This window comes from Drosophila nasuta, chromosome 3 (genome assembly GCF_023558535.2).
Source record: "Drosophila nasuta strain 15112-1781.00 chromosome 3, ASM2355853v1, whole genome shotgun sequence".
Classification (NCBI taxonomy): Eukaryota; Metazoa; Arthropoda; class Insecta; order Diptera; family Drosophilidae; genus Drosophila; species Drosophila nasuta.
Genome location: NC_083457.1, coordinates 38,725,209 through 38,743,173, shown reverse-complemented (window position 1 = coordinate 38,743,173; position 17,965 = coordinate 38,725,209). Strand labels below are relative to the sequence as shown.

The 17,965-nt window shown below is 42.7% G+C and overlaps 4 protein-coding genes across 6 annotated transcripts; 2 read left to right on the top strand and 2 right to left on the bottom strand.

Annotated features, from left to right (window-relative positions):
- The first annotated feature begins 94 nt into the window (after positions 1 to 94).
- On the top strand, positions 95 to 3,590 carry LOC132793246 (putative mediator of RNA polymerase II transcription subunit 26). Its single transcript, XM_060802999.1, has 3 exons — positions 95 to 529; positions 768 to 941; positions 2,996 to 3,590. The coding sequence occupies exons 1-3, from the start codon at positions 224 to 226 to the stop codon at positions 3,341 to 3,343; spliced, it is 828 nt and encodes a 275-aa protein (XP_060658982.1). The 5' UTR covers positions 95 to 223; the 3' UTR covers positions 3,344 to 3,590.
- A 1,942-nt stretch (positions 3,591 to 5,532) lies between these two features.
- On the bottom strand, positions 5,533 to 6,710 carry LOC132792827 (uncharacterized). The gene is made up of 3 exons (XM_060802321.1): positions 5,983 to 6,710; positions 5,795 to 5,915; positions 5,533 to 5,729 (listed from the first exon to the last, which is right to left on the bottom strand). Exons 1-3 carry the CDS (start codon positions 6,699 to 6,701, stop codon positions 5,661 to 5,663), a joined length of 909 nt encoding a protein of 302 aa, XP_060658304.1. The 5' UTR covers positions 6,702 to 6,710; the 3' UTR covers positions 5,533 to 5,660.
- A 706-nt stretch (positions 6,711 to 7,416) lies between these two features.
- Positions 7,417 to 9,183, bottom strand: LOC132792475 (phosrestin-1). Its single transcript, XM_060801877.1, has 3 exons — positions 8,201 to 9,183; positions 7,948 to 8,142; positions 7,417 to 7,882 (listed from the first exon to the last, which is right to left on the bottom strand). The coding sequence occupies exons 1-3, from the start codon at positions 9,054 to 9,056 to the stop codon at positions 7,728 to 7,730; spliced, it is 1,206 nt and encodes a 401-aa protein (XP_060657860.1). The 5' UTR covers positions 9,057 to 9,183; the 3' UTR covers positions 7,417 to 7,727.
- Positions 9,184 to 9,862: 679 nt separating this feature from the next.
- Positions 9,863 to 11,828, top strand: LOC132790511 (peroxisomal targeting signal 2 receptor). 3 transcript variants are annotated; one of them, XM_060799058.1, is made up of 4 exons: positions 9,863 to 9,952; positions 10,092 to 10,204; positions 10,577 to 11,320; positions 11,378 to 11,828. In XM_060799058.1, exons 2-4 carry the CDS (start codon positions 10,113 to 10,115, stop codon positions 11,535 to 11,537), a joined length of 996 nt encoding a protein of 331 aa, XP_060655041.1. In that variant the 5' UTR covers positions 9,863 to 9,952; positions 10,092 to 10,112; the 3' UTR covers positions 11,538 to 11,828. The 3 variants fall into 3 exon arrangements, with proteins under 3 accessions (XP_060655041.1, XP_060655042.1, XP_060655043.1); XM_060799059.1 differs by having other exon boundaries at positions 9,937 to 10,015; XM_060799060.1 differs by having other exon boundaries at positions 9,943 to 9,960.
- Positions 11,829 to 17,965: the final 6,137 nt, after the last annotated feature.

The window sequence follows — 17,965 nt, the reverse complement described above, 5'->3', positions numbered from 1 at the left end:
TGTAACTAGTTGGCGCTCAACGCAGCTCAAACGTTCAATGTTCAACGTCGCGCTATTCCGATATAAAAGTGCAATTTGGGCTAGCAGCAATCGCAGATACATTTGAGGCTTGGAGTGGGACGTGCGCGTTGTTTATTGTCGAACCGAAAAAAGTGAAGTGTAATAGCAGCAAACAGTAAATACTACTCAAATAGTATACAAGCAATCAAACCCGTCTATAACAATGCAACTTTTGCTCGTGGTGGCCACGGTCGCGATCTGTGGAGTCGCTCAAGCGCAGCAGGGCGTCGATCCCGCCTATTTGCGTCAGTATTACCAGCAGTTGCAGCAGCAACAGCACCAGCAACAGCCTTCCGATGGTACGCCCATCTACGAGCAGAACTCCGAGCAGACGCAGCAGTATGTGAGTGCGGGTCAGCAGATCAGGCTCAAGGATACGGTGTCGGAGCAGATACGCGCCCAGCAGCAGCAGCAACAGCAGCAAGGATATGTGGCGCCAGCCGTCAGAGATTATCTGCAACAGCCGCAGGTAAGAAGTGCAACTTAAAAATAAATTTAAATAAAATATAGTTTAGCTGAAAATATTTTGATTTTGACAAAGATAAGAGGCTAAGAAAATTTAAGGAGCACAAGTTAAAAAAATAATTGTTAAGACTTAGAGATCACTTTTCACATTTAATTTTTGAATTAAAGGGTCTAAAAATATTCTAGTAATTAATAACTAAACAGTCCGCTTTAACCCTCAATCTATTTATCCTTTTCTGCAGTATCAATCGCAGCCACAACAGAGCGCCTATCGTCCCCAGCCTCAGGCTGCTCCCGCGCCTCCACGTCGCATTCAGCCTTCGTATCAGCCACAATCCTCGCTGCTGGGCAAAGGACAACACAAGCTGCAGTCGCATCCACAGCAGCAGGCAGAGGAGGAGGAGCAATACGATGATGTAAGTTCACTATAACAAGTTCGAATTCGAACTCGAATCCACAGCTTTCGCGCTGTGCAGCACACTTTCCTTTTCGCTTGAGTGCAGCAATAGCAGCAGCCTAAGCAATGTGACCAGCAAACAATGTTGGCTGCTTGCGAGTGCATAATTACAATTGAAGCATGCCAGAGCGAAAAGAGGAGGTAGAGAAGTAGGAGGAGGGGAAGATGGTGGTGGTGGTAGCACAGTGTAAGCCGAGACTTTTCTCATAGAGTTCATTAACCACCTTCCATCGACTGCAGTCCCGGGGCCATCTACAGCTGCAAGCTCCCAACTGCAGCTCGATCGCAACAGCTACTTGACGTTGGCAAATAGCCATGACCATAAGTTTCTGCCATGCATCAAGCATGTGTGTGTGTGTATGTTTGTGTGTGTGTGTGTGGCTGCCCCCTCGTTTATCCCGTTGTCTGTGGTCTGTTGTCTGCTGTCTGGTCGCTCTCTAACAGCTGTCGACATTTGCTTTATGGGCTTTTGCATGCGGAAACTGCAGTTTGTCGTTATCCATGCGATTGGCCATTAAAGACGGCACATTAAGGAAACGACGAGTTCATTAACGTTGATCGGAGGTCGTTGGGTTGCCTGCCACTTTAAAAGAGAACTAAGGAAATGACGTTGCTCATTTCTTGAGTGGAGTAGGATGTGGGAGCTATGCAAAAAGGGAAATGACGATCACTTAAATGAAGTTGGGTAAACTTAATCAGAGAAAGAGAATGCGTGTTCAATCTGAAGATAATCTTGAAACTGAAACGGTAATGAGAGTGCCGATTAGTTCTGGGAAAAGAAAAAGGAAAAACTTAAACTTAAAAAGATTAAGTTTATGTGCGGATTAGAATGTGACACATCAAAAAGAAATCTAAGAATTTTATGTATTTTCTTCTTAATTAAAACAATTTCTAATTAAGATTTGGTATTCAGGTAATACAGATCAGATAACTTAGCTCAAAAAGCTGCTCTATTCATGTGCAGATCAGCTGCCTGCAGTTAAACCACCTTATTTTTATAGATGTAGATAACTGGCTCACTTTTTTTTGCTATCTTTATGAGCTTACCCTCATCCCACAAGTGTCCAAAAGTGGACCCATTAAATGTCACACTCCATGTCATGAGCTCATGCTCAAATTCGCAGTCGCAGTCGCAGTCGCATTCGCAAGCTACAATCACTTTCAAATGCGACCCATATACCGTAGATACTCGACTGGACCTCAATACACCAAAGCAAATGGACAGTGCACGCATTAGAACCGGCTCTTGAAACTAGCTTCGTTTGGCCAATTGCCTTTCCAATTTTCAGCTGCACGTTGCAATGCAGTAAAGTAAAGTGAAGTTTATTGATTTTTGTTTCTTTTTTTGGGGCCACGTCAGTCGCCGTTGCCAGAACATTTGTTCTGCAGACGCGGTCACGCCTTAGGCCCAGATGCAAGCCCAGTGTTTAGCTGCGCTTTACCTTAACCCAGTTAGAACAGTGCTGTGGGATTGTCTGACTGATGATCGCAGTTACTTCCTCGCCATTCACAACAACCTTGTGCTTGTGCATAATTTATGCGCCCGCTACCCGGAGGCCAAAAACAAAGAAATAAAGAAACGAACCTGGTCAGGCCTCATTGCGCATTACGTGCAGAAAAAGAGTATCTACGGAGATACGATACGAGTTGAGTTAAGCCGCTTCTACTGCCGCCCAAAAATTGCATAAGTCTCATTCATGCGATCACCTGAACGATCGACAACGGCAGCAGCAGTTGCACCTTAATTTCATGTGCCTCGGCCATTAAAAATATGCAAGCAACTCCGCATTGCTTTCACTTGTGCGTGTTGTTCAGGCTTCATTCCGAGAGGGGGGAAGGCGAGAGGGGTTTCGATTGGGCCTGGGATCGAAACTGAGACACCCCACGCATGCGGATTGGGCAATGAACGTGATGTAATCGACTTGCGTGGCCATAAAAAACTGGGTCACTCTGTGTGCCTTGCATTTGAAATGATCGCAAATGATCGTAATTCGGTTTCTCTCTTCTCCACAGCAAAACTCCTCGTATCAGTTTGGCTTCGATGTGAAAGACGATGAATTCACCAACTATCAGAATCGCAAGGAGGTTCGCGATGGTTCCGTCATCAAGGGCAGCTACTCGGTTGTCGATTCGGATGGTTTCATTCGCACCGTCAAGTATACCGCTGATCCCAAGGAGGGTTTCAAGGCTGAGGTGATTCGTGAACCCACCGACATTGTGGTGAAGATTCCCACACCTCCTCCACCAACGCAGCTGCTGCGCGCCGGCGCTCACAAGGCGCCCCAGGAGTACAGCTCGGGCAAGCAGCAGTATCAGCATCAGCCTCAGCAGCAGCAGCCACAGTACCATCAGTACCAGTAAGATGGGCGGATGGATGAGAGAGGCTAAACAGTTCATACTACAAGTACTTCTTGAAAGTTCCGCCAAGTCCATGTGACTGCTTGTAACATACATTCCGTTCATCGTTCATCGCACATGGCATCAAAACATACGACTTTCCTTAGTTTGTAGTAATATATTTGTATGTAATAACATAATTATGTTTGCGATCAAAATTTCTTGTATAACTTTCTGGCTTAGAATATTTAATTAAAAATTTATAAACAAATTGCGTTTGATTTGAGGGAGCTTAGTTTGGAGATTTTTAGGTGTAGGGTATTATGAAACAAATCTTGAACTTTTGATTTACTGTCTAAGCGCTCCAATTTCTCATTTTCAAATATTTTAAAGATTTGCTTTAATGAATTTCTAAATATTCTACTTCTACTGAATTAAAATAGCCAAAAAATTGCCTTTTAAATCTGACTCGCATTTGTAGTTCGGCAAAAAATGAAGTTGTTCAATTCATTTTAGAGATTCTTAAACTTTCCGTCGGAATTTTGAACTCTATTTTAATTGTGGAAATTTTTGGCTTTTGTAACTTCCATTTTTTGTTTTTCATTATGAGTGTATACATTTTATTAAAATGTATTTAGTTCACTTTTTTCTTTCTCTATTTTTTGGAAGTTTTAACATATGCTCATAGATTTCTTGCTCTGGCCAACAACACTTTTTAGTTATTTAATCTTTCTCACTAAGAATTTTTTCTAAACTGAAATTTTAAATCAAACACATTACATCCCTCCCTAATACTTTTTTAAACATTAATCTCAACTCTCTGCCTCAACTATTCAACTGATCTTGCCCAAAGCTTCACTGCAACTAATTCAGGAAAGTCTATTCACTTTTCCGTCGGACTCTCACAATAGCCTTTTTACCTCATATCAATCCCGAGTCTCCATGGCCATTTTAACAACTCGGATTACGAGTAAACAAATTTATTTGTGCATTAATCAAGGTGCTATCCTTTAAGGTAAATGCCAAGGAAAGACAAAGAGAGAGCGAGCAAGAAAGGAGAGTAGCAGCTAGACATAGACTAAAATAACCCGTTCGGCCAGTTATTTGCTTCTTGTATGTTCGTTGGGTGCTGACAAAGGCCATCTAATTTAATGTGGAAGTTCTCACAACAACGAACGATGTCGTGGTCACCCATAAGATGCTCGCCAAGAGAAGCCCAGTGAAAAGTTGAAGTCCGGTCAAACCGGTTGCTGGGTGTCGGAGAAACTGGAACTCACGCCACATCAATCGCAGCAATAGTGTCCTTTTGCAATGTCCTTGCATAAATTACATCAGTGTGTGAGAACCAAGCGAGCCAAGGGTTATCACTAACGACAACGACGACGACGCAACAACAACCATGATGACCCTATCGGCCATAAGAAACTGTGAACCGGTTCTGGACAGCCAGTAAATGACTACAAGGACCCGCATAGCCCATTATCTTGGCAGACATATTTACATACGTTATGCTTAAGACTCAGCTATTGATCTGCTGTCGTATTGCAGTTCTTGTTGTTGTCATTACTGTTGATCCTTTGGGTTTAAGGCCCTTGGTCAGCTGCTACAAATAATAACTGGACATTGCTCGTGGCATTTGTGTCACTTTACGAGTGTATGCAAATGCCGTGCAACCCCTGAGGTCACCGACTTACAAGACGATCAGCTAAGTCCCGTCGACGTTGCCGTTGCATCATCTCAACCCCTTTTTCGGAATGTCCCGCACTGTCTTCGCATTTGCATATGACCCGCATTTACCTTAACGCCGAAGTCCTGTTGTCTGATGGACTGTCTATCGGCGTTGCAACTATGTAAGTGCAGGACAATATTTTTTCCTTTTGGGGTCACTGACTAGAACCAGTTTCTAGGCTAAAGGATAGCGTTGACCTTTTTCCAATGGGCCAGCCAGACTAATAGCCCAGAGGCCAAAAGCCGTGTAACCGGACTGTCCACTTTTCCGCAGACAGTGTTCGAAGTGTCTTTGGCCTTTGCTCTGATGCGTGAGAAAATATGCTAAAGATTCCCAAGGATCGCGGATAGTGTCTTGACCTACGGCACAAGAATGATTCGGCTGTCTGCTTTCATATGCAAATCTTTGGCAAGCACTTTTCACATTTCACGCCAAATCATTGTCTTTAAATAAATAATACGCCAAAATTATGAAAAGTCACGATTTATACAAGTACCGCTAAATAGAAGAGAGTGAGCAAGAGAGGGAGAAAGAGAAGGAGATAGAGGAAGAGGGAGAGAAGAAATGCAGTTCGAGTTAAGGAAGTAAATTATGTAAATATGGTTGAGCAGCTTAGAGTTTTCCCTGCGCCATGTCCCAACGATGTTCGCCATGTGCCCCACGACGATCCGTCCAAATGACCTGGATGCAAACAGAGATTTAATTTAGATAACAAAGAATTTTAAATCAGAGTTTGCTTAACTCACCTCCCCCTTATAGCGATTTGTGCCGCGCTGTGTTTCAAAGCGACGTTCTTGTGCATGGGGATGCTCCACCACATGGCCACTGCTACGTCCATGGGGTCCATCAAATCTCATGAAAATGTCGCTGAATTGAGGATGGTTTAAGTTGTGTTTAGAGTGTAGAAGGGTTAACAATAAAACCTGCTGCTTACTGAAAGTATTTGACTTCTTTGGCGTGACTTGGCGTAGCGTGATCAGCGCGGGATTCAGCAGCCACCGCATCCGCTGCAAAGCGTCTCGGACGATCCGCTTGCGCTTGAGCTTGAGCATGGGCTTCCTGCTGATGTTGCACTGCTGCTGCACGCGATGGCACCACGTGCAACACATCGCTAGTGAAGAGCGCAGGCGGTACATTGTACAACTGATCCTCGACGCGACGCGGCGCAACTGCCACACGCTGCTGTATGGGCAGATAGTTGCCCTCGTAGCGATACTTGGCAAGCTCCGCCTGGGGAGCAGCACGCTGCTGATACTGCACACTGGACTGCGGATAGAGCGAGGGCAGCGGGGGAGCTGGTGCAGGAACTGGCACCGGAACGGGAGCAGCAGCTGCTTGTGGAGCCACAGGTGGCTGTTGTTGCTGGTATTCCAAGGCGAGGGGTTGATAGCTCGGACGATAGTTGATCAGCTGAAAGTTGGGTGTCTGTTGCTGATAGTGGACGGCAGGTGGCGCCACATAGCCAGCCACAAATGGATTCGGAACGTATTCAAAGCGTCGGAGGCGAGCGGGCGGTGAATCGTAATAGAGCTGACGATGCGCATGTGGATAGTAATGTTGCGATTTGGCGGCAGGCAGCAGGAGCACAAGTTGCAGCAGCAGTGTGGCAAGTGCAATTGGTAGAGATTTAATGTTGTCCGCTGGCAGCTTCATCGCGTTGCACGCTCGTCAAAATTGTGGCTGCATTTTGACAACAACATTGGCCATTTATAGGTTGCCTGCCACGATTTTGGGGCTTGGCCGGAAGTTAAAACGTAGCTGCTGCTGCTGCACTAACTAAGCCCTGGAGTCAGCGGTGTGTGAAATCGATCGAATGCGCTGCCCCAGTCCCTCAATTGTGCAATGCTCCAATGCTCAATGTAGCTTGAGCTACTCGCTACTTTGTTGTTACGAGCACAATTTTGTTATTTTGCACTATTATATAAGCAACAAAGCAAAAGAGTCTAACATAGTAGAGAGCTGAAGGGATCCATAGAGATCTGATGACATGCCAGCTGGCCTTAGCCATTATCAAGGTCAGTCGCACATAATAATAACAAGTTCAAAGCTTAAGCAAATTTTGAGCCCGTAACCGTTTGCTGATTGGCCGAAAGAGCCTCGGATTTTAGGGGTTACTTCGCGTCCGACTCGACCTATAGCACCAAGGTGCTTTTGCAACCCTTTTTTTCTTTCAACCCCTAAAGTTGCCTCGCTTTTCTTGTCTTCCTCGTCGAGCTGCGCAGTTCGTTAGCTCATTCGACTTCTGAAGTTGAAAGCCACAACTACTAGCAACAAAGAACTCCTTGAGATCTCAACGCTAAAAAAAAACGAAAAAAAAACACAATACGATTTCTTCAAACCATTTTGGATTACTCAAGTTCAAAAGCTGTAAGTTCATATAACACATTTATCGTATATAAGGACAACATTTCAACACATAATAGTATAATATATATATAGTATAGTATAATATATAACATAAACTCCAGATCCACTAAAGTTTGTTGGAGAGAGCGCGCTATAGATTTACGGTTACGTTTATACGATTATAATACAAAGATTGTGGCCCCCCGAATGAGACTGCTGCAACAAAGTTTTCTATTCAATTTTCAGTGCTTTCGATACGTTCATCTTCTTATCATCTTATCATTCACAACAATGCCAAGTGTGGGTATTAAATAGAGGAAGATCCGAAATCTTTTAGTCGGCCATATTCACATTATTCATGCGCATCTTGGCAAAGTCCTCAAACACAATATTGTCATCGTCATCCTGGTAATATCCCTTGACATTGCGATGCTGCTCAATGGACTTCATCTTCTTCATGGCATTCGAGCGCTTCTTCTCAATGGTGCCTGAAAGCGAAAGAGAAGTCTTCTAGCAACTGCACAGCTGAGGAGTTAGACCAGATTAAGCTTACCAGGGGCTGGCTGCAATAGCTTGAAAGGCACATCCGTTTGCATCTCACCTCCCAGAGTGCCGCAATTCAACTTGATGCGCACCGAGTATGAGATGACAATACCACAGGCATCGCCAGTGGACTTTCCCTCTTGCACCATGGTCGAGGATGCCAGATTGACATCCTCATCCTTCAGATGGCCATCGAGAGCAATGCCTAAAGTCGAGAACGGATTAACATTAACCAATTCAATAGTGTTCCCTTCGCTACCCACCATGGCGATCCTTGTTGTTGGCTGCCAGCGGAATCAAATAGAAAGTCTTGGTCAGATTGGCTCCCGGGGTGATGGGGCAACCTTCCTTGGTCTCCAGCTGTGCAACATGCTTGCTGAACTGTGCATTCACCATGGTGATCTCAGTGTGCTGCACAATGAAGCACTTAATGCTCTTCACCGACTTCTTCGAGTTGTTGGACACCTGCACGGTGGCTGCCACCTTCTCGCCATGATAGTAGATCTCACGATCCAGTGTCACTTCCAAACTAATCTTGCCATTGGAGAAGGTGAATCCCTTGCTGACCAGCGAGCTGGGCAAACGTTGGCCACGATTCAATGGAGCATACTGCAGCTTCTTGATCACCAGACTGACCATGCTGCGCTTGTGCTGACGATCGTCCTCGGAGTCAGCGACATAGGCACGAATGGTGTACTCCACACCCAGGGGTTTGCCCATGTCATCGCCCTCCTGCTGCAGTGTCACAGAGCTGGGCGAGTTGGGTGGGAAGTGGAAGGTGAAGGGATGCGCATTAGCGCCCAGTTTGCGCACCAGTTTTTCCTGCATGGGAGTCATTTCCATGTTTGGGTTGGTCATGGGCACAATCTGTTCCCGGGAGAGAATAAGCTCCTTCGAGAACTTGACGCCCATGACTTCGTCCTCTTCGCGGCCATAGCGATAGGTGGTGGCCAGTTGGCCAAATACTTTGCGATTCTTGAGGTATTCGGGTTCCACAACGATAACGCCATCGACAGGATCACAGTAATCCAAGTGATCGATAAAGTCGCGGCGGCCCAAATAGAAGGTAACTTTGCCATTGGGTGTAGCCTTCTTGAAGACCTTCACGGAGACAACCATCTTGGCAGCTGAAGATTCACACACAATTAGATAAAGAGAGTAAAGAATTTATTTTATCGCGACCGAAGCTCGATTTATTTCGAAGCGGTTTGCAGTTCTTCGTTGATAGAGGAAAATGCAAGACGACCCAGCCGTGCAACCTGCTTATATACCTTTGGCTTGGCCCTGTCCGTGGTGGTCCGTGGGGTTTCATTTGCGTCCGACTCGACTCGTCACTAAATGGATTTGCTCGTTATGCAGTTGCTTGTATAAACGCAATGCTCAACACAACATGTTTTGCGCAGTTTCTATACCCGGATTGTTTAGGGTAAGAGGTTATAACCGTAGCGTGATAAAGAACAGGGATGAGAACAACCAATTCCGATGTCATAAACTAGAGGAATACATTCCGATGTCATAAGCTAGGTATAATGTTAATCAACATAAGGAGTCTAAGTCGCTTCATATCCCTCTTACATCGTTCATCCCTTCATCTTTATCTCCCAAAAGGTATCCAGACTTTCTTCCTCATTATTAATTTAGTCATTTCAAATGCTATTCAGTATAGATATTGTAGTGCTGGAGACTTGGAAATTGTTCAACGAATAGTTTTTTAAGATAAAAATTAATAACAATTGGAAATACTTGTACTTTAGTCCTATTCATTCTTCAAAGAAACTTACAGTTTTCTAAGCCAGGTATTTCACAATCGTATACAGTTCATACCTTTCCTACTTCTTACCGTCATTCCCTTTTTTCTATATGCCGTTTGACCAAATTGGCTAATGTCAAGAAGCGTTCGCGACCTCGTGCGAGATCAGTAAATATTTTGCTGTCATGTACTTCTGTTGTTTGCTGGCGTTGAGGATTAGGCGTTTGATTAGCTATTACCACATCCATTGGCGCAGTTCACATAGGTCTGCATGTGGTTAGACATTTCCATTTCCAGGGGGAAACCCTAGAAGTTTCTAGAGCAACGTGTTAGCAATTAAAAGTCAATATATCGATTCTGCATTTACCACTTATAACTTACGATTTATTCTTCATTCATTGCAGCTCTACTCTAAAACAAAGCAAATGGAGACACAGACCCACACCACAACCGACCGACATGGCTATAGCCTGCGCTTTTCTCCTTTCGAGTCAAATCATATGCTTCTGGCTACTAGGTAAGTTTCCAAAAATGATCGTTTAATACTTACTAATCTGTGGTTCAACAACTTGTATTTATCAAATATCCGTAAAGAAAACATAAATTTATTCTAAATCAAATCAAAATGCTTCTTCTATATCATAAAGATTTTTATTTTATTGTATGAGTAAGACAATTGTTTAATACCTCTCTCTTTTTTTAATATTTATTTCGAAGTACACTTTCTTTGTTCATAGGAAACAAATGAAACTTTAAGTGTTATTCTTAAACTCGAATCAAGCATTTATTATAATTTCATATTTGTGTTTAAAAATTATATAAAAATAGATTGACAATTTTAATTTATTCCTTAACCTATTTAACACTCTTTAACAATCTTTTCTTGCAGCCAATTGTACGGTCTTGCTGGCGGTGGTTCACTCTTTCTGCTTGCCCAGAGCTCCCTGGACGAGGTCAACTCACAAAATCTCACAGAACTGTGTCGTCTGGAGTGGTCCGATGGGTTGTTCGATGTCGCCTGGTGTCCATATGCCGCGGATATTGCAGCCACAGCCTCGGGCGATGGTTCGCTGCAAATCTGGTCGGGATTAGATGCGGAATCGGCGCTGACAGAGCAAACACCCAAACAGCCGCTGCTGTGTCTGCAGGAGCACAAGAATGAGATCTACAGTCTGGATTGGGGCGAGAAGTGGAACTATCACACACTGCTCTCGGCCAGTTGGGACTGCACTCTCAAGCTGTGGGATTGCAACAGGCAGAACTCCATCACGACGTTTGTGGGACACAATGATTTGATCTATTGCGCAAAGTATTCGCCACTCATTGCGAATCTCTTTGCCAGCGTAAGTACCGACGGACATTTGAACTTATGGAATTCTCTTGATTTTACAGGTAAACCACTGATGAGCATCGAGGCGCATGCCAGTGAAGCGTTGTCCTGCGACTGGAGTCATTTCGATCGGAATGTGCTTGTGACTGGAGGATCCGATGGACTGATCAGAGGTTGGGATTTACGCAAAATGCGCACACACATCTTTGAGCTGTACTCAGGAGAGTTTGCGGTCAGACGTTTGGCTTGTTCGCCACACTCGGCGACGGTTCTAGCTTCAGCCAATTACGATTTCACAACGCGGTAAGTGATGATCAAAGCATGCTTTGAAATGTTCTATAACTTGTATTTTATTTATAGCATTTGGGATCTGGAGCGTGGGGAATCCGCACAGGAAATCAATGCTCAGCATACCGAATTTGTCTGCGGTCTCGACTGGAATCCACAGCGTGTGCATCAATTGGCTGATTGCGGCTGGGATTCGGTGGCCAATGTCTACACGCCAAAATGTTTGGCTTAAATGATGATGCCTTTAAAATTAATGCCTAATGCTGGCCTTACACCCAACTGGAAACTGGAACTGGTACTCCAAATGCCGAAACATATATGTGATATGGTGCAAGTGGCGCCAAAATAGCCAAGCCACAGATTGGTTAACACCTGGACACCTGGACGATACAACAGATAGCCGAGCTATCTACCTCTAAGGAATAAAGATTTGTGTGTAAATAGATTGTGATCGCGTGAATGTTCGCATAACCGTTCAGCAGGTGCTTGAAATGTCAATAAAAGCTTACAAGATTATATGATTATAGGAAACGAAAATTGTTGAGTGTTTTGCGCCTTCAGCAAGCAGTCTTAACAAGAACTTAACGGCATTTTGAGACGAGTCGAGGGTTTTGAGGTGCCAAAAATCGGCAGTGCGTTGAATTAGTCCCTTTCCGGTTGGATCCGCTTCAGCCTTTCTTTCGTTCGTCCGAAAGCCAAACAAACACGCAATAAAGCGTTAATTTGGTGCAACGTTTTATTGCCTGGCTCCTCGCTGTCAGTGGTAAGAAACAAAAACCCAACTGACATTCCCAGAATTGACACAGTCAACAAGAGCTGCCACAGAAGGTGTGCCACATCGCACCCTCCTCTTTGCTGATGGTGTGAAAAAGAGTTCGCTACCCGCTGGCCATGTGTCTGTTTTTGTTAGCTGGTGTTGCTGTTGCTGCTGTCGAGGATCATCCTGTCATTAGCCATTGTGCCTGCCCGCGTTGAGCTTTTGCTTTAGCTGCCACCTCGGGCAAATATTTGTTTTGATGCCAATTTGCGCTGATTTCTTTGGACAGCTAGCCCCCAATCTCCAACACTGAGGAGGCTGGCCAGGAACCAGCTGCTGCCACTCCAATTATGTATGTGGTTCGCGTCCGAAAATCGAGTGAAAATAAATTTGATATTAATGCTTGTTTGCGTTAATAAAAACCGAAATGTATTCACGTATTTTTGATAATTTGGTACCGAGAAATCAGCAACGCGAACTAAACCCCACTTATTTAGTTAATCAGGCAGCAATTTCACACAAGTAGCGTTAATTTTTCAATTTATATACTTTTGTGCAAATTATTCGAGTGCTGTAAATAATTGTTTATGCATGCATGTTAATTTGAATTTAACGACATATGGTTAAAGTTTCGTAGTAATCAGCTTTCGCTTGTGTACTAGCAAAGTTGCCAGACAGGCGTGCAGCACCAATTTGAGTCATATAGCAACCAGCTTGTGTTGCGTAGCAAATAGTGTTGGGAAATAACTGCAAGTAAAGCGCGCGCGTATATTTTGAAATTCAAATTTAAGAGTTACAATTTATTGACCTAATATAAGGAAATAAATAAAATTAATTTGTGCCAGTTAATAGGCATTAACGTTAACATAAATAATAGTATAGCTAGACTGTTTAATATTTCGCCTCTGAATCAAATTGCATTTAATAATTCCCACAAATGACCCGCGGCAACTTTGTGCTAAATGCATGCAACAAACCATAAATTAATATCACACCAAGAGCTGCTCTAACATAGTTGCAGCCTAGACGCAACCTTGACTTCTTTCGCTTTGCCCGTGGCGTGTTCTTGGCGTCGTCCGCGTCCACGGTCAGGCCAGACTATGCCAGCGAGAGAGACTCTTGTTATAAATAACAGACGAATGCCAAATTTTTCAACACCCAGCACGCGAGTGACAGCCACAGTCGCCACAGTCTCCACCTTCGTCTCCGTCGCTGTTTCCCTCTTACTCACAGTCGCTGTCTCATTCTTGGTCTCACACTCTCGCCTCGCTTTCTTCCCCCCTTCGTCACTATTTGCCGCAGCAGGTTCTGGACAACGGATTTCGAAGTGCACGCGCCGCAGCAGCGGCTACAGATTCAACGCCAACTTCAACTTCCAGCTTCAGCTCAGCAATTTAAATTGCCTCCACGAGCATTTTGATGGCGATCACGCGCCCCTTTTGAAATCTGGCTGCTCAATCTGCAAGGCGACGGCTGCTTCGTGCGGGGCCATAAAGGATCACGGTGTTGGCCACTTTTTGTTTCTTACTTTTTGCTTTTTGTTTTTACGATTGCTGCCTTTGGTATTAATTTTGTTTTAGCAGTTCTCTCTCCCTCTTGTTGTTTTAGTGCCTGGACTTTGCTTTAATCGTCACTTTTGTGCCGACAACCAGAATCGTGAGTGTTCTTTCGCCTCTGTCTCCGTCTCTGTATGTGTGTATGTGTGTGTGCGTCATTCTCGGGATACTGGTGGTCAGCTAACACGTGTAGCTGACTCCGGCTCGCAGTCGTTACACCCCCCAACGTGTTGCACAGCTGGACTGCTGCTCTCTGCATCACAGCAAACACACCGCAAAACCCAAGACGCCTAACTAGATGCCAACGAAATGATCGTTTTGGTTACAGATTTTCTTCTCTTGAGTGGGCGTGAACCCGAAGGCAATCTTGATAAGCATCCATTTCTTTTGAAAACCGAAAAAAGACGAAATGAAAATAATACAAGAAACGCCGGAAATAATTGTCGAAAGGGAAGAACGAGCTATCAGCTACCTGTCTTGCAATTGCTAATGAACTCGAAATACTAATTTCAATTCTATTTCAGTTTTTTTTGTTTTCGTCTTCTTGTTTTTTGTCCTGGCAATTAAATCATGTGATGAATTGGACAGACGGATGTAGCTACCGTTAGCATACGAGAGTATGTGAATGTGTTGTGAATGGTGTGAATATGTTCACCTGCATTTATGCATGAGATTTTTCGAGACCACAGGAAACTGTCTCGAGGTGTTGAATGCTTTCGATTGCCATTTGCCATAATAATGAGAGAGACCAAGAGAAACCGGAGACACATCTGAGATTTACCTAACAATGCGAGACTTTAGTTTCTCAGCTCTGCTCTGCTCTGCGCACGCTTTGCCAGCCAAGTTTTTATGATCCATCATCCCTAATTCCAGTGTTTGGTCCATTGTTTCAGCGTTGCTCTCGCTTATGATATAATTTTGCGTAAGGTCAAAACGCTGTGCTACTCGAGAAAACAGAAAACAGAGACAGACAGACAGACCAAAAACCCAAAAACCAAGCTGAGCCGAAACGCAATGTTATGCAATAGTCGCGACAGTGGCTCGACAGGATCATAAAAATGTGACGACAGGCAGCAGCAGCATCGGTATCGGCAGCAGCCCTGAGATCTAGGTCTTTAATCTGGAGTAGCCATAAAAACCGAACCAAAAACCTGCCTGTTTACCTAAAGGAAATTGGGCAGAGCAAAAAAAAAAAAACAAGAAAAAGTAAAGCAGATTTATTTGTTTTTCATTGGGAAATGTTCAGCAAATAGCTGCCTAACTTTGATATATATATGTATATATGTATCTATAGTATTTACAAAAAATCAACCAAGTGTGTGTTAATAAATTTTATTTACAGCACTAGAGAGCGTGGTGTTGAGTGATTCGAGCGAGGGTGGTCATAAAAATGCCACACAATCAAACACATTTGTAGAGCGCTTTATTTGATTTCACTTTGATTAGAAATTAGTCAAATGCGTATTTCGCTTTTGGCTGGTAATTAAGGTGGGATTAATTAATTAGATTCTTGTCCTGCTGTGACAGTCGATTTATTTAAGCAACCCACCCGTAAAAAAATAATAATACAGAATACAGTGTGTGGCTTTGGTATGCGCATATTTCTGTTTTGGCATTTATGGCCGTATAATAATTGAGGGTGAAGGACGTTTTGTGGCGTGCTCCAAGCGCCGTAACAGCAACAGCAACAATCAAGAGCAGAGCAACAACAACGACAACGACAATAATAACAACAAGGTCGTCTCGCAGCCATTTATAAATAATTCCATGCGATTTTTGCGTATAAATAATTTGTTGGAAAAATAAAACTGTCCGTTCCGTCCGATCGTTCGTCCGTCTGTTTGTTCGCGCTTGTTTTTGAACTGATGACCAAAATACTTTAGCGGCTCGTCTCATGACTAAAAATAGTTGGCCAGCAGTCGCCCCCACACAGCACACAGCACTTCGCTTACTATATATTAACCCCCTCCCCCCCTCTTTAACCACCGCAGCCCCTGCCTTGCCGTCGATCATTGCTCTGATGCCAACGACGGGCGACTGACGTGCGCCGATGACGCGTTTAACCCGACATGATTATAAACAGGCCAACAGCATTAGCACATCCAGAGATCTCCAGAACCAGGTGATGACGATCACCCCAGGCCGTTGGGCTAAAATTGGCAATAAGCAGAGGCCGAGCAAGATCTCTTGTTTTTTTTTTGGTTTTTTTCCCTCACAATTGCTTTTGCTGGTCAGGCCCAAAAAGATCTGGGCCCCAGACTCTATACAGAGAGTGCGCGAATATGAATACGCGAATACGAATTCGTGAATACGCGACTACGAGTATTATGTATATTATGAGTACGCCTCAAAGGCGTCAGCAGACAAAACCTGAACAACAGAATTTCAAATGATCTTACGTTATTTCAGAGGCAAAAGGCACATACGATATAATATATTATGTATGCGATGCCAAGACATTCCCATGTACAAATATTTATATACTCTTACTCTCTAATAATTTATTGCAAGACATTTTTGGTAATTTGTTGAAATTTGTACTTTCTTTGTATGCAAGGTATTGTGGAATTTATTATAACATCAAACTATATAATATATTTATTATAAATCTACATATGTATTTAGTATATAGAGTGCAGATAGAAACCGTCAAATTTGCTAATAAATCTTTATTATTATTCATAAAACAGAAATTACATAGTAACGAAAATGTGTTTACATTTTTATAATACTTTTATTATTCATTAAATCTTAGTATGTTGGCGTGTTGAATATATATTTCATAGTAGTATAATTTAAGTCTGAACAAATTTTAAAGAATATTTGCATATAATTAAAAATGCAGTTATCAATTATGACGAAATTATGCATATCAAATGTACTAAATTTTAGAATTGTATACGTAAGATAATATAAATATAATATATGTGTTTTAATAGATATTAACATAAAAAGAGATTATAAATAAGCAATAAGAAATATTTGTATTGATCCATTCAATTGAAATATTTCAAGTAAATATTTCATAAGACATAAATTTATCTATTCATTTGCAAAAGTATATAAAGATATTTTAGACAATAATGATTACTAAGAACTAGTTCAATATTAATACTAAGAAATGTTTAATTTTGTTAAAGAAATGGGTCAATATAAATGTTTCAATATAAATACATACTAAGAAATGTTTTATACTATTAAGTAAATGGTTTAATATTAATACTAAGAAATGTTTTATTTTATTAAAGAAATGGTTCAATATTAAGAAAACTATACTAAGAAATGTATAATTTTATAAATAACTACATTTATATTAATTAATTTTGGCAACTATTCAGTTCCAAGATTTCCCCCATTTAGATCACGTGCAATCAAAATATAAAACAATCTGTCGAAACTTTGCCCAAAGCACACGCAAAGACAACTGCAAACATCATAAAAAAGTCATAACACCCAATTGCTCTCTATAATATGATAGTATAATAGTCAAATGTGTGTGTATTATAAAATAAAAGCCGCAAAGCGCGCAAATATTTTTCACGAAAAACAAATTCTTTTGCAGCACGTCAATGACGTCAATGGCGTCAGAAGGCAAGAAAGAAAATAACAACAAAATAGAGAAAAACGAAGAGACGCAGCCAGGGGAAGCTATATATCTGATCCGGAACGTATAAGAGATCGGATCGGAAGGGGGGCGAGGCAAAAATGTGTGTGTGTGTGTGTGTGTGTGTGTGTGTGTAAAGCTAGACGTGGGCGTGTGTGTGAGTGTGTGAATGTGTGTGTGGCCTGCTGGTGATGACGCGTGAACTTGCCTTTGATTTGTTTTTCGATCTGATCAGGGGGTGCTGCTGTTGCTGAATTGGCCAAAAATAACAGGCAACAGAAATTGTTTTTCAATTGTTATTGTTATGGGGCACAGCACACGCTCCCCTCCCCTACCCCCTTTTGTAGGTAGTACTTCACTTTGGTAGTCGGTCAACAGCTGTTGGCTGGTCACTTTTCCCCATTGCATTTTGCAATTTCCGCTATTAGCGATTTATGTGTCAGCCATGCGTGGCAGCAGCACGTGCTGCTGCTGCTGTTGCAGTTGCACAAACGAGCTGCAGACACCTAAAGAAGATCCTTTCGGTGTCATTTCCGGCTGATCAGGCATTAAATTAAGCATCATTAGAGGGGCAGCTTCAAATCCAAATCGCCGCACAGTCAGCATCCAATTTGGCACAAATGCCGCCGCCAAAAGTAGTTATAAAGAAGTTATAAAAAAGAAGAGTTTGAAGCTGTTAAGGAACGTGGTTAAATGAGTGGCCACCTGTTGCCATTGTGTTGTGTCCATTGGCATAGTAAATA